We start from the raw sequence: 27,067 nt of genomic DNA, 5'->3' as shown, positions 1-27,067 counted from the left end.
TTAACCTAAAAACAACTCCATATCCATAAATATCCCAAATGTAACTCGTTGCCTTTCCACAACTTTTTGGTTATAAATTTTCACAAGTGAAGATGCCCTAGCTGTCTCACAAGGCCTGTAATACCAAAACCTAGCTTTCAAAATAGAAATCTGCCATGCGATGAGAAAGTTTGCGAGGCGATTTTACTTAAGTACAATATGTGCAATAAGTGAACAAAACACAAATATAAAGTTAGAAATTATTTATTGATAAGAAACCCTCGTAGGACGGCAGACATGATTTCTTTTACGAGCATGAGCTTCATTATGGTGTTGGGTACGACATGCATATCCATACCAGCAATCTTCCCTGTTAATTGCATCAGCTGGTAGAAACTATAAAGCACAAATACCACAAATATTTATTAGAACCAACCGATGAGTATTACATACGCAGACATTCTCAATCTACCATGCATGAACACAATGAGATAGCAAATCTGCTATATTTTAACAAATTTTCTTTGCAAGTGCTGAAAATAATGCCATCAATAGTCCTAAATTTGAATATCCAAAAAAACATTCCATCGTACTAAGATAATACTCATGTAGACTGAACATTCTAATGCTACATTTGGTAGGTCATGTTGCAACGTAATGCAATTAAATTTTCTATTGATTTCAATTGAAAATTTGATGGCATTACAACCTACCAAACGTAGCCTAATTTCATAATAATCAGGGTGCACCAAGAGATACTGCTATGCAATTCATATTAAATTAATATTTCAATCTCATGTAGTGCTTATTTCAAATTATTTTAATTGGTCTGATGGAATTTGCTTAAATAGGAAATCATTTTTGAAATAAAAATACCCAAGTACAAGGCCATTTTGGTCCTGCACATCTTACTAGTGAATTAAACAATGCAATAGAAATGGAACAAATTCCTATTTGTAGAAATACAATCAATGATTGAATAAACACATTTTTTTTCCAATAATCGCACAATTAGAAGTAATTATACTAAACTCTAAGACTGTTACAATGAAAAAAAGGCACAGCAGCAGAACCTGTAGACGCTGACGAAAGTAAAGGAGAAAATGATTGATGTTGGACCTTAATTTTCCATTCACACTAGATTTGTTGAGCCCAAAAGAGACAATAATGTTAATATTTCCTCCCACTTTCCTTACCCCTCACTTTGTCTATTTCCCAAACAAGGTAAAATCAATTTCCTTTCTTATTTTCCCTGCTTTATTTTCCTCTCTTCCCAACATAGCATTAGAGGAGGATGGTGGGATTTGAACCCTTAAACTCCAATGCTACAAGGTAGCCATTCAATCATTGGCTAGTAACTCAACAGCCCAATGATCCATTGAACATGTAAATGAGATGACCACTATGCAATACAAAGGTTATACTTCTGTTCATTGCCTCCTAGTATTTTCCTTTTTTTGGGGTCAAAGCCACAGGCTAGCATATGATAACCAACAATCAAATTCTGAATAATGTACCTTTCAAATGACTATACTTTATTGTCCGAAGGTCACAAATTAAAATGAGGAACATATATCAGATCTGAAACTGAAACTTGGGGTAGTCCAATCATATTGCTTGAAACTAACAAGACTTACATGTCTGGGCAATGAAACCCGAAACCAGTACAAGAGAAAGGAGACCAGTTTATCATAACAATCACTGCATCAGAAATAGATAGAAAATAAATAAATAATGGTCATTATCATAACCATGATCATCATGACAACAACAGCTAGACTAACAATGACACAAGCAATAATAGCTACAAGTAATTATGCTGGAATAGATGTTCAGAAACATAACGAATGAATAGCAACCTGGTTGACAACCAGTCAAATAATTAACCTTGCCTACCATTAACGGCCAGAATACAGGCAAAACTACACTAGAAACGGTTCCCAAAACTTTAAAGGATTACATTACTAGAGACAAATCGTTACAAACCTGGCCATTCCCAATTATCATGATTTTTTTTTCTACATTTTATCAGCTTCAAAGTGTCTTAATAAAAACCTAGACTTGCTCTAAGGTGGCGAGAAAAATATGAGCATGCACCAGCCAAAACCCACCAAGTAGTTGTTAGATCTATATCCTAGCATAATGAAATTACAAAATAACCCCATATATCACTAATACTTGTAGACACCATATTTTGTCCAGACCAATAACAAATATGTGTAATTGCGTTGTTATTTTCAGTTTTACTTTCCTTATAATTTTATTTTCAATTGTTTTTTACATGTTGATTTTATTTTCAATTTTACATGTTAATTCCATTGCCCAATTTAATTAAAGTTACTGAATTTCACTTTCATGTGTAACCTGATTTTAATATTTTTTTAGATTTAAAATTTAATTTTAGCAAAATAAAAAAGTAAATAAAATTATTTCTTATAATATTTCTTAGTTAAAAAGAAATCAACTTTATTATTTGAAGGGGAAAGTACACATTCATCCAGCCTACCTGAGTAGAAGAGTTCTAAGGCCGATCTCCATGGGAGAGCCAGAGTAGGCTAAACTCTATGACCGATCTCTACTTTACGGAAGAACTAAGAAGTAGACCGATATCTACGGGAGCTAGGAGCAGATTGAATTCTATGGCCGAACTCTATGAGCAAGCTAAGAAGCAGGCTGATCTCTATGAGCAAGCTAGGAAGTAGGCCGATCTCTACGGAAGAGCCAGGAGCAGGATAAAGTCTATGGCCGAACCCTATGGCCGAACTAGGAAGGAGGCCGATTTCTACAGGAAAGACAGGAGCAGGCTAAACTCTATGGCCTAACTAGGAAGCAAGCCGATATCTACGAAAGAGCCAGGAGCAAGTTAAATTCTATGGCTGAACTCTATGGGCAAATTAAAATATAGGCCGATCTCTCCTAGCTAAATTTTATGACCGAATTCCATGACCGATATCTATGGACGAACTAGGAAACAAGCCGATCTCTACAAGAGAGCCAAGAACAGATTAAACTTTATTGCCGAACTCTATGGCAGATCTCCATGGGTGAGCTAGGAAGTAAGGAGAGCTCTATAGGGATCCGAGCATTAGGGTACTAAAATATCTAGCTCCACTAATGCTAGATTTTTAGGAAGAAAATCAATCCTGGCCCTTAATTTTTAGAGATTAAATCTTCACCATCAGATTAGAGTTGATTAAAGCATTTGGGATACGATTTGATCATCACCATTAATCCTATTTGTAAGAACGAATCCCGGGCCATTGAATTAAAGTAACAAAGATAAAGACAAATTTGGCACCTTTATCCACAACCCTTTGATTTGTTTTGTAAGGCATAATTCCTAACCGTAGGATTAAAGAGAAAATGACAAAGAAGTCCTAAGTTAAATCCTTGCCTTAAATTTTTGATCTCTTTAATTCTTAACCCTCAAATTTTGTCCTTCTAAATCCAGATCATTTATTTTCTCCGTCTAGAATCTTGACCTTTCATCTTAGGACTCCCATTCTCAATAAATATTCAAAGCCTCCACTGTAGAAGGGGTCCCTTTTCCAAAAGTAGAGCTAAGAATTTAAGAAAAAGGCTCACTTCAAAAGTGCCTTGGCTCCACCTCCAATCTTCACAAGTCAAAGTATACTTATCCCATTATTGCTTAGAGCCCCTTTGCAGGTAAAACTCTCGCCCTGTCTCTTTTAAAATGGGTAGTTAAGTTGTATCTTACATAAACTAGAATCCAAGTTCTTTAATTATTTAAGTCATGCCGAACATCTAGGAGAATGGGGTTAGGATCATCTTTTCCCTTTTTGTAAATATTACTGTTGTCATTTTGTTGCAGTGCTACATAAATATTATTTTTGAAGAGCGACCAATCCCTTTTTTTATTTTTTTTTATTTTTTTTTTACATCTTTAACCTTACAATAATTTCATTTTAAGATATGAGGTTCGAGAGAGAGTCCTTTCCTTGAATTCCCCATTTTTCTAAAATTTTGCAAAATCTCCTTTTTATAATAATTTCATAAAAAACATGGGTTCGGAGAGCTAGGAGCAGGCTAAACTCTATGGCCGATCTCTATGAGCGAGCCAAGAAGTAGGCCAATCTTTATGGGAGAGCCAGGAGCAAGATAAATTCTATGGCCGAACTCTATGGCCGATCTCTATAGGTGAACTAAGAAGTAGGCCGAACTCTACGAGAGCAAGGAGCAAGCTAAACTCTGTGGTCGAACTCTATGACCGATCTCTATAGGCGAACTAGGAAGTAGGCCGATCTTCACGAGAAAACCAAGAGCAGGCCAAACTCTATGGCCGATCTCTATAGGAGAACTAGAAAGTCAATCTCTATAGGAGAACTAGAAAATAGGCCGATCTCTATGGGAGCCAAGAGCAGGTTAAACTCTATGGCCAAACCCCTCCCTAAAATTTTGCAAAATCTTTTTTCGACAATAAATTATCAAAAATATGGGTTTAAGAGAGTCATTCCCTTGAACCCCTCCCTAAAATTTTACAAAATCTTTTTTAACAATAAATTCTAAAAAATATGGGCTCGAGAGAGAGTCCTTTCCCTTGAACCCCTCCTTACTAAAATTCTGCAAAATCTTTTTTTTATAGTAAATTCTAAAAAATATGAATTTAGGAGAGAGTCCTTTCCTTGAACCACATCTTTATAAAATTTTGCAAAGCTTTTTACAATAAATTCTTAAAAATGCGAGTTCAGGAGAGAGTTCTTTCCTTGAATTCCCGTAGTTTCACATTTTATTATGAAGCTCATCCTTTACAAATATGGGAGTTCGGGAGAGAGTCCTTTTTCTTGAACTCCCTCAGTTTTACATCTTTATTAAGGAGCTCATTCTTTATAAGATACGAGGAATTGGGAGAGAAAATCCCTGATGTTGATTTATTTTCATAGAAACCCTATGAACTCTTATTTTTAACAAAATTTATCAAACACATTTCAATGATTGGTTCACGGAGAGTCCTTCCAAGAACCTCGAATTTTATATTGGGGCCCAATAGAGTCCTTGGAGTCCTCATGCTAATATTATGAAGGGGAGTTCTTCCTTCAGTTCGCTTTAATCAAATAAAAAACCATAGTCGCAAAAATATTAAGTAGTTTTAAGATGAAATGATGTGGGTAAAGGATTTATAGGTAATTATGCCGATTATGAGACCTTCCTTCATTAACTGAGAGTCCTCATTAATGAAGAGAACTCTCTAGGTTTTAATTAACACATCCCTTTTGAATTAGAATCCTAATCATAAGGGATGAAAATCTATACCCACGTTGGTTCATGCATATTCACTACACACACTTCACCCTCAATTTTTTGGGACGCCAATGATGAGGTGAATAACGAGTATGCTGAGAGTCTTCTTACTCATTGTGAACCTCTAGGAATCAAATAATACATCTACGGAATTAGAATCCTAATTCGGGGAGGAAGGAATTTAATAAATACATAACAAATACAGCCTCAACTCACTTTAGGGCCATCCCATTACTTATTTTCTTGGGATACCTCGGAATAGTGAAATATCAAACGTTCTTTTAATAGATAACAGGAACCAACATCATAATTTTAACCCCAAAATTATTGATATTAAATTATAAAGAGCACATCGTTAAATCTACTTGCCCTCATTGAGGGACGATGTAAAGTGCCTAACACCTTTCTCACACGTATATCCACCCCGAACCTAGAATCTCTATTTTAGAAATGGTTTTATAATTTTTTTTTTTTTTTTTCAACAAATGGTTTTCTTTAATTTCCCTTAAAATTAAAGGGGCGACTCCTCACTTTCCCGCTTAGGTGAGAGTCGTCTGGTGACTGCAAAACCTTTGTGACAGCTTGGCGACTTTACTGGGAAGGCAATCTAATATCCAGGTTGGAGATCCAAAAGTTGATTTAACTATATGCTCTTATAAATTAATATTGATAACGTTGGGATTTAACTTGTAAAATTTCAAAGTGTCATTCTAGGAAATCTAACTTGGTTGTTTTTCTTTGCGCATTTCCTTATTTGTTGATTTGTCTACATGTTTTTCTTTTGTTACAGTAGCACTATTTTTTATTCCTTGAATAAGGAAGAGGTGAGTATGTCCCTTCACACACCTAACACTTACACAATGCCCTCACACACTTTAGCCCTATACTCGGGCATTCTTACCTTTAGGAAATAGGAGAAAGTCGTGCAACGATACCCATGGATTTTCCCGTTAGTATCCGTGAAGACTTTCGCTCAGATTGAAACTTGTTTCATCTATTGTGATACCATGAATTCTCCCGTTAGTATCATGATAATTAAATCCTTGCCCTTAATTTTTTATCTCTTTAATTCTTAACCCTCATATTTTGTCCTTTTAAATCCATACCATTTATCTTCTCCATCTAGAATCCTGACCTTCCATCTTAGGACTCTCATTCCATATAAATACTCAAAGTCTCCACTGTAGAAGGGGTCTCTTTTCCAAAAGTAGAGCTAAGAATTTAAGAAAGAGGCTCACTCCCCTTAACCTGTCACTTCAAAAGTGCATCGGTTCCACCTCCAATCTTCACTAGTCAGAGTATACTTACCCCATCATTGCTTAAAGCCCCTTTGCAGGTAAAATTCTGATCCTTTCTCTTTTAAAATGGGTAGTTAAGTTGCATCCCACATAAGCTAGAATTCAAGTTCTTTAATTATTGAAGTCATGCCGAACTTCTAAGCGAATAGAGTTATGATCATATTTTCCCCTTTTGTAAATATTACTCATGTCACTTTGTTGCAGTGCTACATAAATATTATTTTTGAAGATCGACCAATCCTTTTTTTTATTTTATTTATTTTTTTTCCGTCTTTAACCTTACAATAGTTTCATTTTAAGATATGAGGTTCGGGAGAGAGTCCTTTCCTTGAATTCCCCCTTTTCTTAAAATTTTGCAAAATCTTTTTTTTATAATAATTTCTTAAAAAACATGGATTCGAAGAGCCAAGAGTAAGCTAAACTCTATGGCCGATCTTTATGAGCGAGCTAGGAAGTAGGAGCCAAGAGCAAGCTAAACTCTATGGCCGATCTTTATGAGCGAGCTAGGAAGTAGGTTGATCTTTATGGAAGAGCCAGGAGCAGGCTAAATTCTATAGCCGAACTCTATGGCCAATCTCTATAGGCGAACTAAGAAGTAGGCCGATCTCTATAGGCGAACTAAGAAGTAGGCCGATCTCTACAGGAGAGCCAGGAGCAGGCTAAACTCTATGGCCGATCTCTATGGGCGAACTAAGAAGTAGGCGGAGCCAGGAGCAAGCTAAACTCTATAGCCAAACTCTATGGCCGATCTCTATGGGAGAACTAGGAAGTAGGCCGATCTCTATGGGAGACAAGAGTAGGTTAAACTCTATCGCCGAACCCCTCCCTAAAATTTTGTAAAATCTTTTTTGATAATAAATTCTCAAAAACATGGGTTCGGGAGAGAGTCCTTTCTTTGAACCGCTCCTTCCTAAAATTTTATAAAATCTTTTTCGACAATAAATTCTTAAAAACATGAGCTCGAGAGAGAGTCCTTTCCCTTGAACCCCTTCCTAAAATTTTGCAAAATCTTTTTTTTAACATAAATTCTAAAAAAATATAGATTTAATAAAGAGTCCTTTCTTTGAACCACGAAGAGAGTCCTTTCCTTGAACCACACCTTTATAAAATTTTGCAAAGCTTTTTATAATAAATTCTTAAAAATGCGAGTTCGGGAGAGAATCCTTTCCTTGAATCACCGTAGTTTCATGTTTTATTATGAAACTCATCCTTTACAAATATGGGAGCTCGAGAGAGAATCCTTTCCTTGAACTCCCTCAGTTTTATGTCTTTATTAAGTAGCTCATTCTTTACAAGATACGGGGAATCGGGAGAGAAAATCCCTGATGTTGATTTATTTTCACAGAAACCCTATGAACTCTTATTTTTAACAAAATTTATCAAACACATTTCAATAATTGGTTCACGGGAGAGTCCTTCCAAGAACCCCGAATTTTATATTGGGGCCCAATGGAGAGTCCTTCTTGGAGTCCTCATGCTAATATTATGAAGGGGAGTTCTTCCTTCAGTTCGGTTTAATCAAATAAAATACCATAGTCGCAAAAATATTAAGTAGTTTAAGATGAAATGATGTGGGTAAAGGATTTATGGGTAATTATGCCGATGATGAGACATTCCTTTATTAACTGAGAGTCCTCATTAATGAAGAGAACTCTCTAGGTTTTAATTAATACATGTCTTTTGAATTAGAGTCCTAATTAAAATGGATAAAAATCTATACCCACGTTGGTTCATGCATATTCACTACACACACCTCACCCTCAATTATTTGGGATGCCAATGATGTGGTAAATAATGAGTAAGCCGAGAATCCTTACTCATTGTGAACCTCTAGGGATCAAATAATACCTCTCCGAAATTAAAGTCCTAATTTGGGGAGGGAAGAATTTAATAAATACATAACAAATACACCTCTCCAAAATTATAGTCCTAATTTGGGGAGGGAGAAATTTAATAAATACATAATAAATACAACCTCAACTCACTTTAGAGTCATCTCATTTACTTATGTTCTTAGAATACCTCGGAATAGTGAAATATCAAACGTTCCTTTAATAGATAATAGGAACCAACATCATAATTTTAACCCAAAAATTATCGATCTTAAATTATAAAGAGCACATTGTTAAATCTACTTGCCCTCATTGAGGGACGATTTGAGGTGCCTAACACCTTTCCAACACGTATACGAACCCCGAATCTAGAATATTTGTTTTAGAAGTGGTTTTATCATTTTTTTTTAACAAATGATTTTCTTTAATTTCCCTTAAAATTAAAGTGGCGAATCCTCACTTTCCCGCTTCGGTGAGAATCGTCTGGCGACCGCAAAACCCTTGCAACAATACTTTTACAACTACCACTTATTTTCACCTTGCTGATTTGCACCAGGATTATCACCATGTTGGCATTGACAACAATGATAGCAACACCTTTCCTTCATTTCTCTTCTTTCTCAAGCCACTTCTTGCTCTTGCATTGCCTCTTACTCCTATAACTCTATCAGTTGTTCTTTCTCAAATCCTAGATTGCCTGTGATTTAGCAATCTCCTTTGGATATTCAGGTATGCAAAGATGTCAGCTTAAAACCCCTATTATCTTTTACTAGTTCTCATCATATCCATCAGAATGAAGTTTTACAAAAACAAATCTTGACAAATCATGTCATTGGTTTTGACCTTATTCTGTGGCCCATGTGATCACTCATGAGGCCAGCTATCAGCGAACTTGCAAAATTGATTATGTGAACACCTTGGTTTTGTATAGTTTTATGGGGTTTTCCTCGTTTATTGGTAGGCTTTGGAAGGTTTCTACCTGGTTGCTAATTTGGTTCTTTAACTGTGATCTTATCATAGGGTTTGGGAGTTATGAATGGTATTTTTATAGGTGTGGTGAGGAACGCATACATAATGATTGAACAAATTAAAATCTAAAGATGATGGTGAGATTCTGTATTTTTTTTATTATTTCTTGTTTGAATTTTGAGGAATTCAGAGAAATAAATCTGATATGTTTGTTACATTGCTGATCAAAATTTTGAATAGTGTCTCATGCAATTTCCCCACTTGCAGCACTGAAAATAAAATACAATTATTGATCCATGAAAAACATAACGAAAAAGAAAAGGGAAAATTCCATACTTGCAAACATGTGTTCCTGCAGTTATCATCTCAGCATGATTCAATGGCATTCTTGTCCGATCTGCAAGAAGATTAAAAAATTTCTTAAGATAAGGAACCATATACATAATTTCAAAAATAAATTCACGAAATAGAAAAGATGTATATTAAGCCAAACATTAAGGGGTTTTTAGTAATTTCCTCCTGTGTGATACAATATTCCTTAGGTTTTATCTAGGACTTTGTGTATCATGTGACAAGAAAAAGCAAGAACAATTTACCAATAGAATAACCCAAATAAATATGTGAGTTTCTGAAGTGCATCCGACTTTAGAACTTAAAAAACTCCATTTTATAACTTTAAACTGAAGACAAGTAATCAACACACCAATTTCTCCGTTGTTCAGCTTGCTAATCCAATCTGAGACAATATCTTGCAATGTTTTTCCCATCTGTCTGATACACCTCGCAGTGATCTATATAAAACAGTAATTTGAGTCTACCATTAACAAACAATAGAATTGCAATGGATTAATATTCCAGTACAGTAATTCATACATCCTGTTCATGCCGATTCATCTCATGCGCCAAAAATGGAATCTGAGAGATAGTGTGTTGAGAAACCTGCAAAGCACAACACCATTAAACTCATTTCTTTGGATTGCAAAAGGGGGCTTGGCCCCAAAACTAAAAGATACAAAATCATGAATAAGTAACACTGCTCATATCATGGAGAAGCCACATGAGAAGACCATTGGGAGGGGCCTTGAAAAATTATAAAATTTCACAAAGCATACAAACCCTAATTTATTCACAAGCTTGATGTACCTCAGAAAAAGAGCATTCCATGGTGACATCATATAGTTTCTGAGCATTATGATGTTTTATAGTATTAGACACTACAAATGATACATTTTATTTTCTTAAATAGCAAGCAAAAATAAAAACAAATTCTTAGAATAAAAAGTAAGGGAGGGACTGGTCAAGGAAAGAAGTTATTCTCAAAGTAAATAAGGATCACACCAGATTAATAGCAGCCCAACTGTAACAGCACATACTGGTTTAGAAGTCGCAGAAGCCAAAAAAAAGGGTAAAAATTTGTAAGCACAAAAGCAACCATACCGGTTTAAAATTCTCATTACCGCACACCATTTGAGAGTTACTTCTGTGAACCCCTTGAGCATGCCAATAAGCACTGCAAAATGCTCTATCACATCCCAAACCTACAAGACAAGAAGAAATTACAAAGACATGATAGTTACATTACCGTAGCTCACTGTTGACAAAAGCACTAATGCTATATCACATCAAAAAATACTCAAAATTACACCCAAGCAGTATTTGTTTGAAAAATTCTCTTAGTTTCAGACTCCAACTTAAATAGACCCATTCCACTTGAACAGCAGATCCACAACTCAGAACATATGCCAAGTGTAACACCCCAAATTTTTAAATTTATTATTTTGTGAGTAATATTAATGTTTTAATTTTATTTAAATTTTAGAAAATTATTTAAAATTTTTTGGATTTTAGAAATAGGGTTTGATTTTCCGAAAATATAAAACTTTGATGATTTTTTAAAATTAATTTAAAGACCACGTGACAAAACTAACAATATATTTGGATTCTATGGATTTTTCCGAGTTTTCTGAAATTTTTTCGAAATTTTTGAAACTCGTTTTTTGTCCCAAGGCATAATACAAATTCAATTTCGGGTACCCAGAATCGAACCGACCGAACCGGATCGAACCCAGCCGAAGCGGGACAGCTTCTTCTTCTTCTTCTTTTTCTTCCCGCGCGCATTTTCTCTTCTCCTCTCTCTCCCATTTTCTCTCTCCTCCCTCACCCCCAGGCCGCACCGCAACCTCCCCACCTCGCCTGTGTGCCGCTTCAGTGCCTCCCCACGATCGGCCGTCGTCCCAAGTGGCTGGAAAACGCGCACGAACTCCTCCCCTTCACAAGCGTGACGCTTCAGCTTCCCTGCCGAAATCCGACCGATCCGGCAACCAATTGAGCCAGGCCTTGTGTCAAACACCATCGACACCTCGAGAGCTTTCCATAGACACCAAGAACACCAAAATTCATTGAGCGGTTTGTCCAATTTTTGTCCGGGAAGTTTTAGCCCATTTCAACTTTTAGGCTAGATTTCTCGCAAACCGTGAACCCTACGAGGAAACCGAGAGTACCAGAGCGCTCCACTCGTCAAGAGCTTCGCGGCAATATAAATTTCAAAATTTTCCAACACCATTTTCCGGTGGGTCCCACGAAACTTCACAGTGTTTTTCCGAGCATTAAATGAGCTTAGAAAATTCCGTAAAAATTTTATACTAACCCCAGTGTTGTGGGCTTCATGTAAGTACCTTCAGTTCGCGGAAATTCGACAGTTATCCGGGTCTATGAATTTCCGACCAGAGAGACCGGCTACCGAAAAAGTCTTGGAATTGGATCGAGATTTTGGCTACCCCACCGTTGTCAGACGCCCCGAGCGCGATCCCGAGATCGGAATAAGCATAGGTAAACCCAAACCTTACTTTTTCGTAATTTTCTCATGCTTAAATGGGATTAAAAATTCATAAAATATTCGTGGTAGCTCAGAAAATTATGATTCTTTTTGCATTAGTAATATTGCTAAGGACTGTGGGGCAAAGTTTTAGAATTTTTAGAGTTTATTTGGGTAATTTTTGCAAAAATGGTCAATTATAAGGACTAAACTGTAATTTCATATATTGTGATTGATGACCATTTGGATGGGCCAAGGAGGGGGCTATGTGATATGATTGAGTTGTGGGTGTATGGTTGGTGGATATAGAAGTATGTTTTAAACCCATTTGCAGGTTGGGTAGGTCCTAAGTATAGGGGAGACTCTGCCGGATTTTCGGCACAACGTAGGACGTCTTTGGTCTTTTTCTTAGTTTGTATTGAGTCAAATTTATTAAATGATTGTAAAACAATTGTCAGGTGAGCCGAGACAGCCTTCTTCCTCCACCTAGCCGCCACAGTGACTGCCATCAAGTCTGTGAGTAAAATATTAATTTTAATTGCAATTTCGATATTATTATATGTTCAAACATGCCCATGCATCACTTATATGTATATATCTATGTAGTTAAACTTTAGGCATGTTTTATGTTGCATTCACAACTGTTAAAGTGCCATGGATGTTGTTGTGGTAATTTGGAGCAGTGTGCGTACGTTGGCGTGCGTGTGATGTGGTGTTGGCTATGAATAGGACGGGAAGATACGGCTTGAGATCTTCGCTGAGACCTGGTCCTTCGGGGTAGACATGACTTGAATTTTTCGCTGGGACCCCGATTTGGTTTATTAAGCGAAAGTCCAACTTGAGTTCTTCGCTGGCACAGGTTGGATTAAAGAGAACTGTATAGGGGATCAGCTCTCATATATTTATGATTTGACATTACTGGGTGTGTAAGTGCTCCAAATTAATTTTTTGCTATTATGATATGAAAATATTGCTGATGTTGCATTTCACTCTACAAGGTGCATTAGCTTTAGATAGTTAGAGAGATTATGGTTAAAATTGATATTTTACTCTCTGAGTCGAACGCTCACTCCTGTTCAATATTTTTTCCAGACTACAGGAAGATTATTGTTGTGGTTAACCTGTTTTTCTCCCTCGCAGGTCATCTATTCATGTTTGTCTAATTCTATTGACTTCTAGAATTTCCGTATGTGTTAGAAATATTTATTTGATTTGGGTCTGTAATATAAATTGTCATGTTGGATCTGTAAACTAATTATATACATGTTTATTAGACTAGATGAGGGAGCTGAGCTTCCATTTATTTTTATGTTGTTATGAGTATGTGGAGGGTGAGCTGAGCTCTCCAATTGATTATATATTGTGTTTATAGGTCGGGTTAGTCAAAAACTCCCCATTGAAAGGTCCATTTTATAGCCGAACTCTGTCCGGTTGAATTCTTGAAAATGAGCCCAAATGGGCCTTAGAGTTGGGTTGAGGAATAATTCGGCTTGCTATGGGCCTCAGGGGCTTTAGGCTGGCCCAGGTCCTAGTGCCGGTCCGGCCCATAGGTTGGGTCGTGACAAATGTGGTATCAGAGCTTAGGCTCCAAATTCATAGGGAATAATTGTCTAAATTGTTGGGAAGAGTCTACTAGGAGTCACATGCGAAAAATAAGATCCACATTCGTCTTGCATTGTCATCTTTGCTTCTAGTTTCTGCTTCATATAATTATGTATAAATATGAGTCTATAGAGCTGTGTAACATGCTGTTTTGAATTTTGTGGGCTAATGCTGTTGAATTTCAGGAAAATGCGTAGAAGCAGGAGAGCTGCCACTGCACCAGAACCAAATGTGCCCGACAAGGTGTCGGCACAAGATGAGGCGCCTACCCCGAGCAGGTGGGGTAGGAGGCCTAGAGCTACTCAATTAGAAGAGCAGCTGCCACCAGTTCAGGATCAGTCTTTTATGGCACAGAGTCCCATGGACCCAATGGCAGCTACTCTAGCTGGTTTGCAGAGAACCATCGATATGATGGCACAGTATATGGTCCATCCTCCCCAGCAGCAGCAGTCCACCGCACCAAAAAGGGAACCTTACAAACAGATAATCAATTTCAAGAAGTTGGTGCCTGATACTTATGATGTGTCAAACGATGCATATCGGTTTTTGGATTCCTGCAGACAAGCAAGAACAGAGTTGCAGTTGATTGATAGAATACTTATAGAGTGTATGCAGCATGTCATGGGGCCTATGCCTAGACAATGGATGAATGACTACATATTACCTCGGATGGAAGGTTTGCTATGGACCCAATTTGTGGAACTGTTTGTCAACCGGTTTGTACCAGAAAGTTTTAGAGATCAAAAGCAATGGGCCTTTGAGGCCTTAAGGCAGAATGGCAGGTCTGTAAATGAATATGCTACAGAATTTCTGGAACTAAGCAGATATGCCCCTACAGCAGTAGCTACAAAAACTATGAAGGTGAAGAGGTTCATAAAGGGGCTTGACAGGAGGTATGCAAACCTGGCCATGATGTCTGATCAGTCTTTTGATGTGGTGATTGATCGAGCCAAACAAATCGAGATTAGCTACACTGTGAATGACAGCGGAAGGGCAAAGAAAAATAGAGCAGAGAGTTCTTCAGGCGTTCCCCACATGGGTGCTCCGGATAGCGGAGGCCAGAGTAATTACAGAGGAAAAAGTAGAAACAAGAAGAGTGGTTTTAGACACAAATCTCGAGGATTCAGACCAAGGTACCAATCCAGCAGTGGTCATAGTTCAGGATACAACAGTTCTGGGTCTAGTTCAGGATCCTCTTTTGCACCTTGTGCACAGTGTGGAAGAGGACATTCAGGACCCTGTATGATGGGTTCAGGAGTATGTTTCAGATGTAGCCAACAAGGTCACTTTGCTAGGGAATGCCCCGTGTTCAGCGAGCCACAGATGGGGTCACAAGGTTCTGTTGCAAATGTTCCTCGTCAGTTGTATCCTGGTGCTTCCAGCATGGCAGGCAGTCAGTTCAATGGCCAACAAGGCCAAGGACAAGGGGGACGTGGATTTAGAGGCAGATCAAGGGGTAGAAGTCAGTGTCAGGGTTCTGCAACGCAGAGTAAGGGTCAAGCTCGGGTTTTCACCCTGACCCACCAGGATGCTCAGGCTTCCAATGCAGTTGTGACAGGTATTCTTCTAATCTGTTCCTATGAGGCTCGTGTTTTGATAGATCCGGGTGCTACGCACTCATTTGTCTCCCTTGTGTTTGCCATGAGATTGGGTAGAAACCCTACAACTTAAGAATGCCCTTTATCTATAACTACCCCACTTAGTGACAGCATAAATGTAGACATGGTTTTTCCGGATAGCCCAATAATAGTGGATGGAAAGATCCTCCCAACAGACTTGGTTCCCCTACCAGTAATGGATTTCTATGTAATCTTGGTAATGGATTGGTTGGCAACTCATAATTCCACTTTATACTGCAGGAACAAAAAGGTGTATTTCCACATATTTGGTGTGGAAGAGTTTAGTTTTGATGGTGACAGCTAGAAAAATGTTGAGGCATGGATATCAAGGGTATTTGACATTGGTAAGAGATACATCTGCAGAAGGTGTCAACGTGAAAAATGTTCCTGTTGTCAGAGAATTCATGGATGTCTTCCCTGAGGAGCTTCCAGGGTTGCCACCAGGAAAGGAAATAGAGTTCTGCATTGATGCTGTGCCGGGTATAAACCCCATATCAATGCCGCCTTGCAGGATGGCACCAGCAGAATTGAAAGAGCTAAAGGAGCAACTACAGGAGCTTTTGGACAAGAGTTTTATACGTCCGAGCACTTCACCCTGGGGCGCTCCTGTTCTATTTGTGAGAAAGAAAGATGGGTCGTTGAGGTTGTGTATTGACTATAGACAACTGAATAAGGTGACTGTGAAGAACAAGTATTCACTTCCTCAGATCGATGATCTGTTTGATCAGCTCCAAGAGGCTAGATTTTTTTCTAAGATAAACCTGCGATCAGGCTATCATCAGTTGAGAATCAGGAATGAGAATGTGTCCAAAATTGCATTTAGGACAAGATATAGTCATTATGAGTTCTTGGTGATGTCTTTTGGACTCACTAATGCACCAGCAGCCTTCATGGACTTAATGAACAGGGTGTTTAGGTCATTCCTGAACCGTTTTGTCATCGTATTCATAGATGACATTTTGGTATACTCTCGGACCGAGGAAGAACACGTGTGGCACTTGAGGATGGTGTTGCAGACTTTGAGGGAGCACCAGCTATATGCCAAATTTTCAAAATGTGAGTTTCGGCTAGAAAGCATCTCATTCTTGGGACACGTGGTTTCTAGTGAAAGCATTCAAGTAGATCCCAAGAAAATTGAAGCTATAAATGATTGGCTTAGGCCTACAACAATCACTGAGGTGCGAAGTTTTCTGGATCTAGCTGGCTATTATAGGCGTTTTGTGCAAGATTTTTCCAGAATAGCGACTCCCCTAACTAAGCTATATACCGTGTACTGTGACGCCTCCAGAGTTGGCTTAGGGTGTGTTTTGATGCAGAATGGAAAAGTAGTGGCTTATGCTTCAAGGCAGCTAAAGAGGCATGAACAGAATTACCCTATCCATGATTTGGAAATGACGACTGTAGTCTTTGCACTAAAAATCTGAAGACACATGTATGGTGAAGTGTGCAAGATATACACCGACCACAAGAGTTTGAAGTACATCTTCCAACAGAAGGATTTAAACTTGAGACAGAGGAGATGGATTGAAATTCTGAAGGACTATGATTGCACCATCCAGTACCACCCTGGGAAGGCCAATGTAGTAGTAAATGCTTTGAGCAGAAAATCTTCTGGCAGTTTGGCACACATATCAGCGGAGAAAAGACCGTTGATTCAGGAAGTACATGAGTTGATGAATCAAGGTCTAATCCTAGATCTTTCAGATGAGGGGGTATTGTTGGCTCATTTTTCAGTGAGACCAGACCTGCGAGATAGAGTTAGAGTTTCCCAGCACAGAGACCAACAATTGATGAAGATCATAGAAAGAGTACAGCAGGGTGAAGGTGGTGAGTTTGGATTTGCCAATGATGGCGCCCTAGTGCAAGGTTCTAGGATATGTGTGCCCAATGTGGACAATCTCAGAAATGAAATCATGCAAGAGGCACACTATACATTGTACAATGTCCACCCAGGCTCCACCAAGATGTACCATAATGTGAAAGATAGCTATTGATAAAATGGCATGAAGAGAGACATAGCAGACTTTGTGTCCAAGTGCTTGACTTGTCAGAAGGTGAAGTTTGAATACCAAAGACCGTCAGGAAAGCTGCAAGAGCTCCCTATCCCAGAATGGAAGTGGGAGATGATTACTATGGATTTTGTGACTGGGTTGCCTCCTACCACGCGAGGATATGATTCGATATGGATAATTGTAGATCGCCTGACTAAATCAGCTCACTTCTTGCCTGTGAAGATCACATATTCTGTTGCACAGTACACCTGGCTCTACATTCGAATAATAGTCAGATTACATGAAGTTCCTGCTTCCATAATATCTGACAGAGGGCCGCAGTTCACTTCTCGATTTTGGAGGAAGTTGCAGGAGGCACTTGGCACACAGTTAAACTTTAGTACCGCTTTCCACTCTCAGACAGACGGACAGTCCGAAAGGACAATCCAAACGCTGGAAGACATGTTTTGCATGAGTGTTTTGGATTTTGGAGGTCAATGGGATAATCAGCTACCTTTGGTGGAATTTACCTACAACAACAATTACCATTCCAGCATAGGGATGGCACCCTATGAGGCACTACATGGAAAAAAGTGTAGGTCTCCTCTGTGTTGAACAGAAATGGGAGAAGAGAAAGTGCATAATGTAGACCTAGTACAGTACACTTCAGAAATAGTTCCTTTAATCAAGGAACGATTGAAAACAGCTTTTAATAGGCAGAAGAGTTATGCAAACCCCAGACGGAGGGATATGGAGTTTGCAGTAGGCGACTACGTATTCCTGAAAGTTTCTCCGATGAAGGGAGTCCTGAGATTTGGAAAGAAGGGCAAGTTGGTACTTCGATATATTGGACCTTTTGAGGTTATTGATAGAGTTGGAGCAGTTGCCTACCGGTTGGAGCTACCAGCCAACCTTTCTCATATTCATCCTGTATTTCACATCTTCATGCTCAGGAAATACATACCTGATACTTCTCATATGCTACAGCCGGATGTAGTAGAGCTGAAAGAAAACTTGACGTTTGAGGAGCAACCTGTAGCCATAGTGGACTACCAAGTGAGGCAGCTAAGATCAAAACAGATCCCTATGTTAAGGTTTTGTGAAGGAGCCAGTCAGTGGAAGAATGCAACTGAGAGTCAGAGCGGGACATGCATAGCAAGTACCCTTATTTATTCAATGTATAATTCAGTACCTTATTCTGCCTTGTATAAAAATTCGAGGACGAATTTTCTGTAAGGAGGGAAGAATGCAACACCCCAAATTTTTAAATTTATTATTTTGTGAGTAATATTAATGTTTTAATTTTATTTAAATTTTAGAAAATTATTTGAAATTTTTCGGATTTTAGAAATCGGGTTTGATTTTCCGAAAATATAAAACTTTGATGATTTTTAAAAATTAATTTAAAGACCACGTGACAAAACTAAAAATATATTTAGATTCTATGGATTTTTCTGAGTTTTCTGAAATTTTTTCGAAATTTTTGAACCTCATTTTTTATCCCAAGGCAAAGTAAAAATTCAATTTTGGATACCCTGAATCGAACCGGCCGAATCGGGCCAACTTCTTCTTCTTCTTTTTCTTCCCGCGCACATTTTCTCTTCTCCTCTCTCTCCCGTTTTCTCTCTCCTCCCTCACCCCTAGGCCATGCCGCCGCCTCCCCACCTCGCCTGCGCGCCGCCCCATTGCCTCCCCACTGCCGGCCGTCGTCCCAGGTGGCCGAAAAACACGCGCGAACTCCTCCCCTGTGCGCGCACGACACTTCAGCTTCCCTGCCGAAATCCGGCTGATCCGGCCACCAATTGGGCCAGGTCTTGTGTCAAACACCATCTACACCTCGAAAGCTTTCCATAGACACCAAGAATAAAAATCCATCGAGCGGTTTGTCCAATTTTTGTCCGAAAAGTTTTAGCTCATTTCAATTTTTACGCTAGATTTCTCGCAAACCGTGAACCCCATGAGGAAACCGAGAGTACCAGAGCGCTCCACTCGTCGAGAGCTTCGCGGCAATATAAATTTCGAAATTTTCTAGCACCGTTTTCCAGTGAGTCCCACAAAACTTCGAAGTGTTTTTCCGAATATTAAATGAGCTTAGAAAATTCCGTAAAAATTTTATACTAACCCTCATGTTGTGGGCTTCGTGTAGGTACCTTCAATTCGCGGAAATTCGACAGCTATCCGGATCTATGAATTTCCGGCCAGACAGACCGGCTACTGAAAAAGTCTTGAAATTGGATCGAGATTTTGGCTACCCCACCGTTGTCAAATGCCCCGAGCGCATTCCCGAGATCGAAATCAGCATAGATAAATCCGAACCTTACTTTTTCATAATTTTCTAGTGCTTAAATAGGATTAAAAATCCATAAAATATTCGTGGTAGCTCAGAAAATTATGATTCTTTTTGCATTAGCCTAATGATATTGCTAAAGACCGCGGGGCAAAGTTTTACAATTTTTAGAGTTTATTTGGGTAGTTTTTACAAAAATGGTCAATTCTAAGGACTAAATTGTAATTTTACATATTGTGATTGATGACTATTTGGATGGGCCCAGGAGGGGGCTGTGTGATATGATTGAGTTGTGGGTGTACGGTTGGTGGATATAGAAGTGTGTTTTAAACCCATTTGCAAGTTGAGTAGGAACTAGGTATAGGGGAGACTCTGCCGAATTTTCGGCACGACGTAGGACGTCTTTGGTCTTTTTCTTAATTTGTATCGAGTCAAATTTATTAAATGATTGTAAAAAAATTGTCAGGTGAGCCGGGACAGCCTTCTTCCTCCGCCCAGCCGCCACAATGACTGCTGCCAAGTCTGTGAGTAAAATATTAATTTTAATTGTAATTTTGAAATTATTATATATTCAAGCATGCCCATGCATCACTTATATGTATATATCTATGTAGTTAAACTCTAGGCACATTTTATGTTGCATTCACAACTGTTAAAGTGCCATGGATGTTGTTGTGGTAATTTGGAGCAGTGTGCGTGCATTGGCGTGCGTGTGATGTGGTGTTGGCTATGGATAGGACGGGTAGACACGGCTTGAGATCTTCGCTGGGACCCGGTCCTTTAGGGTAGACACGGCTTGAGTTCTTCGCTAGGACCCCAATTTGGTTTATTAAGCGAAAGTCCAGCTTGAGTTCTTTGCTGGCACAGGTTGGATTAAAGAGAACTGTATAGGGGATCAGCTCTCATATATTTATTATTTGACATTACTGGGTGTGTGAGTGCTCCAAATTACCTTTTTGCTGTTATGATGTAAAAATATTGCTCATGTTGCATTTCACTCTACAGGGTGCATTAGCTTTAGATAGTTATAGAGATTATAGTTAAAATTGATATTTTACTCTCTGAGTCGAACGCTCACTCCTGTTCAATATTTTTTTCAAGCTACAGGAGGATTATTGTTGTGGTTAACCTGCTTTTCTCCCTCGCAGGTCGTCTATTCATGTTTGTATAATTCTGTTAACTTTTAGAATTTTCGCATGTGTTAGAAATATTTATTTGATTTGGGTCTGTAATATAAATTGTCATGTTGGATCTGTAAACTAATTATATACATGTTTGTTAGACTGGATGAGGGAGCTGAACTCCCATTTATTTTTATGTTGTTATGATATGTGGAGGGTGAGCTGAGCTCCCCAATTGATTATATATTGTGTTTACAGGTCGGGTGAGTCAAAAACTCCCCGTTGAAAGGTCCATTTTATGGCAGGACTCTGTCCGGTTGAATTCTTGAAATTGGGCCCAAATGGGCCTTAGAGTTGGGTTGAAGAATAGTTAGGCTTACTACGGACCTCGGGGGCTTTAGGCTGGCCCAGGTCCTAGTGCCAGTCCGGCCCATAGGTTGGGTCGTGACACCAAGCGAGTAAATATTGTTGGCCCACTTTCAAGAGATTAAAAAAACATTGAAAACAAAAATTAGATAACAGCACAAACAAAAGCGAAGACATAAAAAATAACCAGATAACACCCTGGCACATACAGTGTTGTGGTACATTAATATCAGTTCTGGAAGGCATCATTCCTCCACAAGCTTGACATTGCAAATGGATCATGTGTTCACTGCAGCGAAAGCCACTAAATTCTGTACCTGATTTTTGTGCATGAAAAAGTTAAATAAGAAACTGATCTATAGAATAAAAGGTCACAGGTCAGAAATGTGAAGCAGGCTACAACTTCATTTAACCAAGTATTCAAAATTGAGAAGTATTTTCACACATTTAGCCACATCTTTAACATTAAAACCTGCACAAGATTATTTAAAGCATATTGCTGAGAAATAGCAAACCAGAAAATGATAGCAATAGCATAAAAACTGTCCACTGCAAAGTAATCTTCGTTTCTTGTTTGTAAGCAACAGAAGCCATATTTAAAGTGCAGTATAAAAGCCCATTAAAAAAAGGGAGATGAATTCCAAGTTTGAGAATCTTATGTGCCAATTTGCTTGCAAAAACATTTTACTTCTTCTGATCCCAGTTTTCATTTTCTATTTGAAACTAGATTTTACTATTAGCTTCTGATACTCCAACTTCATTTTGCCCTCTCATACCCATGTCAACACGACACAGCACGGGACATGATATGGAATATGTCATCTAACACTTGTTCAAGCAGTTGGACACTCGAGTGATAGAGATCTCTCAAGATGAAAAATGTACTGAATTAAAAAGATAGGTAAAAAAAACAAGTTAAAAAGAGAATACAACTTTGAATTAAAGGATAGGTACAAAACAAGTTAAAAAAATATTGAATATTTCAAGAATCCAATTGTTGTAGATCACAATTTTAATTGTGGATGGCCCCTTTTGGATAGATTACTTCAACTCTTTCGGCCTAAAATGACGTATCCAAGCACCCGTATCTAAATTTAGATCAATATCCCCGTATTTTCTATTCAGAAAGTTCACAAGTATGACATACGGATATGTATCCATTTTCAACACCTATACCTGAGTCGAGTAACATAGCTATTAACTAAGGCAGATTTCATTATAGATTAACAATAACAATATAACACTTATAAGAACAAATATGTATTAATAATAAAATTATTCTTTTGAATATGATGGTCCTGGTGCCCATGGTGGTTAAGTTGTTGGAAATGAGTTGCAGCAACAGTAGTAGCAATGAAGCTGGCGGTGTTTGTAGGGGTGGGGAAGTGATTGTGATGTGTATGGTGGTGAGCTAATGTTGATGATAGCGCTGATGGCAAAGGAGCAATGGTAACAGGTTTTTAAGTATCGGAAGAGGTCACAGAACTGGACTGAATTAGGCATCATTTAAGAAAGGTCATCATCCAGTGATAATGTTGAACAAAGCCTTGTTTTTTCAAGCGGAAATTTCAATTCACTTGACAATAAATGTATTAATCTCACAGATGTTCCAAAAGTCCCAACATCCATGCAGGAATCTTCACATTATACTTGTACATGACAGTTAAACAAACACATAGGAGCAATATTCAACTTTATTGAATTCGGGTGTAAAGCCAGTAATGGTAAGGATGACAAATATATAAAGAGAATACATATAGCAAAGAGTGGCAAATATGTGATAGAAGGAATGACAAATGCATATGGCACAGAGGATTTGTTCATGTTCCTTCCTCTTCTTCAATTTGATTCTAGTTCCCATCGGAATGAAAATGGACCACTAATCATCTTTGTGAATGACAAGCCCAACCTAGTGGCAATGTTTCCTCTTGATAACAAGATTACCATCCCAACATCAGAACAGATGGAAAGGCAATATCCTTCACAGATTTGCAATGGCATCAAGGTTTTTAAGCCCAGTCTGGTCAGTAAAACGGTGAAGGTAGAAGGTTAAGAGTTTGAGGTTAAACCAATATAATATTAAATATATAAGTTATAAAATAAATAATTTCTTTAAATATAATAATAAAAATTATGTATTATTATAATTAACAGTTTTATTTATTTCACAAATAATAATTAAAATATATTTAATTAAATTTTAATTTGTAAATAATTTTTTAAAAATAATTTAAAATTTTTAATTAAAATTTTAAATGATAATATTTTACAATAAAAATATTTAGAATAAAAATTTTATAATAATAAATTAAAATCAATAAAACATTAATTTGAATATATTAAGATTTTATAGAACAATAAAAAAAGAAAAATTAAATAAAAAATAATTCATGTTAAACATACTAATAACATAATTATTAATATCATTAATTATTTAAATCAAAAGTTAGCAAAGTAGATAAATCTTTTTTTTTAAATTGTCTTAAGTTAATAGTTATTAATTATTTTAAATTAACATTCAATTGTGAAATGTGACTAAAGTCGCATAATCTTTCATGGATTATGCTTGGAACCTGGGTTCAAATCCCAGCTCCCCTGCCATCATTCAACATTTTTTTTTATGAGTAATACAATGCTTTGGTTTGATGAATAACCTGACCGACCAGTTTAAACCCAAATGGATTCACAGGTTCACTGGTTACCCGGCTAGATCATTCTGGTTCAGAGTCAGAGCAAGTCTTTAAAAATCAACAGTTGTGATAAAACTGAACCTGACCAAGCTCCGGTTTCTGGTCAAACTGATCTGACCAGCAGGTTCAGTCCAGTTTTCAAAACCATGAATGGCATAAAACAAGGCCAGAAACCATAAATTAGAAACAAATAAATTGATAAGCAACTACTATTACCACATTGAAGGCATGGGAACTCCATATGTTCTTCTCCACTTTCCACATCATTTGTACGTGCCCGCTTCTTACCACTTTGAATGACCTAATGTGTATCACAAAACCAAACATCACGCAACAAGCATTGTTTTTTTTTTTTTTTCACTCTCCAAATGACCTAAAATATAGTAGAAGGCACCATTTATACACAGAGAAAATAAAAATCAAAGACATAAAACAATTAGAATCCCAAGAATTTGAAATAACCAATGATAATGCAACACCACTGTGCAAAATCCATCAATTGATATTTTAGAGGAAAAACTGATGCAACATAGATCTTCTTTAGCAATATGTATGCTCAAGACAAGATCAATATTGCTAAAATGACCTTTTACCTCAATTTTTATCAAGTGTTTGTTACATGATAGCAGGGTGATAATATTGGATGTAAGTGGGCAATTAGGCATCAAATTTTTCTTACTCCCAAACATTAAGTAGAAGAACAAATCCAAATAATACACTCTTCATTTACACTTTTCCTGTAGCTTAGGACTCGTGCAACTTTGCTATAACAAAAAAATTAAAAAATTAAAAAAAGAGAGAATATTATGGAGTTAAGTTGAAGAAGACCAGAAATTCATGCCTCTTCTTTGGCTAACATGCCTCATCTACCCCTGATTTCACAAGTTCACATAAATCCAAGGGCCCTAAAAGTATGTTCAACGACAAAAAAAAAATACTTACAAGATTAGATTTTATTGATGCATAGGAATCTAGAAGAGTAATTTCTTCATCTGAACGTTTTAATGAAGAATCAGCTTGAAGTATATCCTTGACAAAAGGAAAAAAAAAAATCCATAGTAAAGAAATTTCCAGTAAACCAAAACCATAATAGAAAAATACAAGGGCTTGTTCTTAAATAATTAACCAGCAATAAAGAGATGAATATAAAAACAAAAGGAAGTGGAAATATTCCAAGATTGGTTGAAAATAATAGCATAATATCAATTAATCATCAATATCATCTGAAATATAAATACAATTTACAAAACAGCATTTAATTTATAACAAACTAACATTAATATTTAAAACTAACAAGTTCTGCAGCAATAAGAAAAACAAAGAGACAGATATGAAGCCAAAAAGAATGTACATGGGGCAGATACTCTGATAAATGTGATAGAAAAGCAATAAAACTCAAGAAGAAGCAAAACAGAGGGGTCCCTCCAATACTTCAAGTAATCACTACATATGACACAGATCACACATCCCAAAATGTAATTAAAGTTGATCCACAATGCACATGAAAAATGTAATCCCATGCAAAAAGTGTGCACAACATCTTGCCAATAGATCAAAATGACAAGCATTTACAAAGGAATTGAATGAAATGCAAGGTATTACCTCCTCAATGCTCTGCAGAAAGTGATTTCTACCAACAAAATGTACAGCTGCCCTACACTGAGGACAAAGCACAGTAGATTGTTTCTCCTGTGATCTCCTTAACCACTCTGAGAAACATCCATTGCTGTAATACAGAGACCACTATATTGAGATCGACAAATTGAAAAAAAAAAAGTATTATCGGGAGGGGAAAAAGGAATAATAGATAAATGGCTTACCAGAAGTTATGAAGGCAAGGAGCAACAGTAACAACATTATGCCAGATGTTTAAGCAGATGCTACATTTTGCATGCTCAGCATCTATACAGATCTTATGAAGAAAAAAAGTAAAGAAAGGAAAAGGATAACTACGCTTGCATATAGTAAAGTCACAGAAGATAAGAATTTGAATATGCAAAATAAGATTTCATTATTTACCTTTAACTGCTGTTTGCAGGATTCTGGAGGAGGCATTACTTCAAATCTGTAACTCAAATATCCTACAAATACAAACAATAATGTTCCAGAAAAAAGCATTTTTTTAAATCTTTTTAAAAAAGAAAATAGAGACTAAAAGAAGCACCCTGTGATGATCCCTCTTGTAAGAATATCTAAAGCCTTTCAAAATAACAGTATGCTTGTAATTAGGGTTTTAAATAGCAATATCTGTCACAGTACGCGGAAACGGACACCGAGGACCCCATTTTCAAAAATATAGGAAACGAAAAAAAAAAAGGCATAAATATAAAAAATGGGTTGATGAAGGTTACACTGAAAATGTACAGTGAAAGGCTTGGACATCGTCTGCCTTGTCTTTACTAAGAATTAATTGATGTAGTTAGGCTTGCAAAACCTGTGGGTCGACCTTGAGCCTTAACTTTTGGTGCTTATGAGCTATTACTACTAATCTACAAAACCCAGAAAGAGATTTCCTTAAAGAATTCAAATTTTGGTGCTCTCATGCCATAAAGAACCAAATCCCAGAAAACTCTCTCTTATTTCCAACAAGAGCAATATCTAGCAGCAGATTACCAAAAAGCAAAAACACTTCAACACCCAGAAGTTGAAGACTCTGTGCAGAAGCTGCGAAGCATGGAAAGACAGAAAAAGAAAAAAAAAAGGTAGAAACAAACCAGATGATCCAGGTCCAGCCACCACTTGCACCGCCGTCCGTTGACCAGGTAAGTCGTCTTCTCCGTGTTCTTCTTCTTCTTCTCCGTTGTGCGATGCGGCTGGTTTTTTAACCTAATTAATTTCCCTTTCTGGTAACAGAAGCTTTTCCGAGTCGGATACGCGTTTTCATCTTTCGAAAATTTCGGATACGGTCTCGAAACATATCTTAGCCGTATCCTTCCGTTTCCGTTTCATAAACGTTTTCAAAATGCAAACACTCCAACCATTGCCTTTTCCGTGCTTCAGATATGTCAAACAGTAACAGTAGCATAGCATGTGAACTAACACTAACATTAATTTTTTTAAAAATGCAAAATGACTCAAATTATGATGTTCTAGTCTTAATTGTTTTTTTTTATTTTTTTAAGTATTATTGTCCTAATTGATTAACAGTGGTAATTCTTTTTTAATAAATAAGAATGTTTAAAATTGACGACTAAGTCTACATCGCAAAATAGAAAAAAAAATAAAGCATATAATTAAAA

General features: G+C 37.3%; 1 protein-coding gene across 1 annotated transcript; it reads right to left on the bottom strand.

Annotated features, from left to right (window-relative positions):
• On the bottom strand, window positions 1-26,777 carry LOC110657547 (uncharacterized). Its single transcript, XM_021814786.2, has 14 exons — window positions 26,733-26,777; window positions 26,543-26,654; window positions 25,848-25,909; window positions 25,649-25,740; window positions 25,431-25,554; window positions 24,771-24,857; window positions 24,045-24,129; window positions 21,348-21,455; window positions 10,775-10,875; window positions 10,211-10,276; window positions 10,041-10,128; window positions 9,674-9,734; window positions 1,617-1,680; window positions 1-375 (listed from the first exon to the last, which is right to left on the bottom strand). The coding sequence occupies exons 1-14, from the start codon at window positions 26,775-26,777 to the stop codon at window positions 244-246; spliced, it is 1,227 nt and encodes a 408-aa protein (XP_021670478.2). The 3' UTR covers window positions 1-243.
• Window positions 26,778-27,067: the final 290 nt, after the last annotated feature.

Source organism: Hevea brasiliensis, chromosome 7 (genome assembly GCF_030052815.1).
Source record: "Hevea brasiliensis isolate MT/VB/25A 57/8 chromosome 7, ASM3005281v1, whole genome shotgun sequence".
NCBI classification, from domain to species: domain Eukaryota; kingdom Viridiplantae; phylum Streptophyta; class Magnoliopsida; order Malpighiales; family Euphorbiaceae; genus Hevea; species Hevea brasiliensis.
This window is presented reverse-complemented; position numbering and strand designations above follow the sequence as displayed.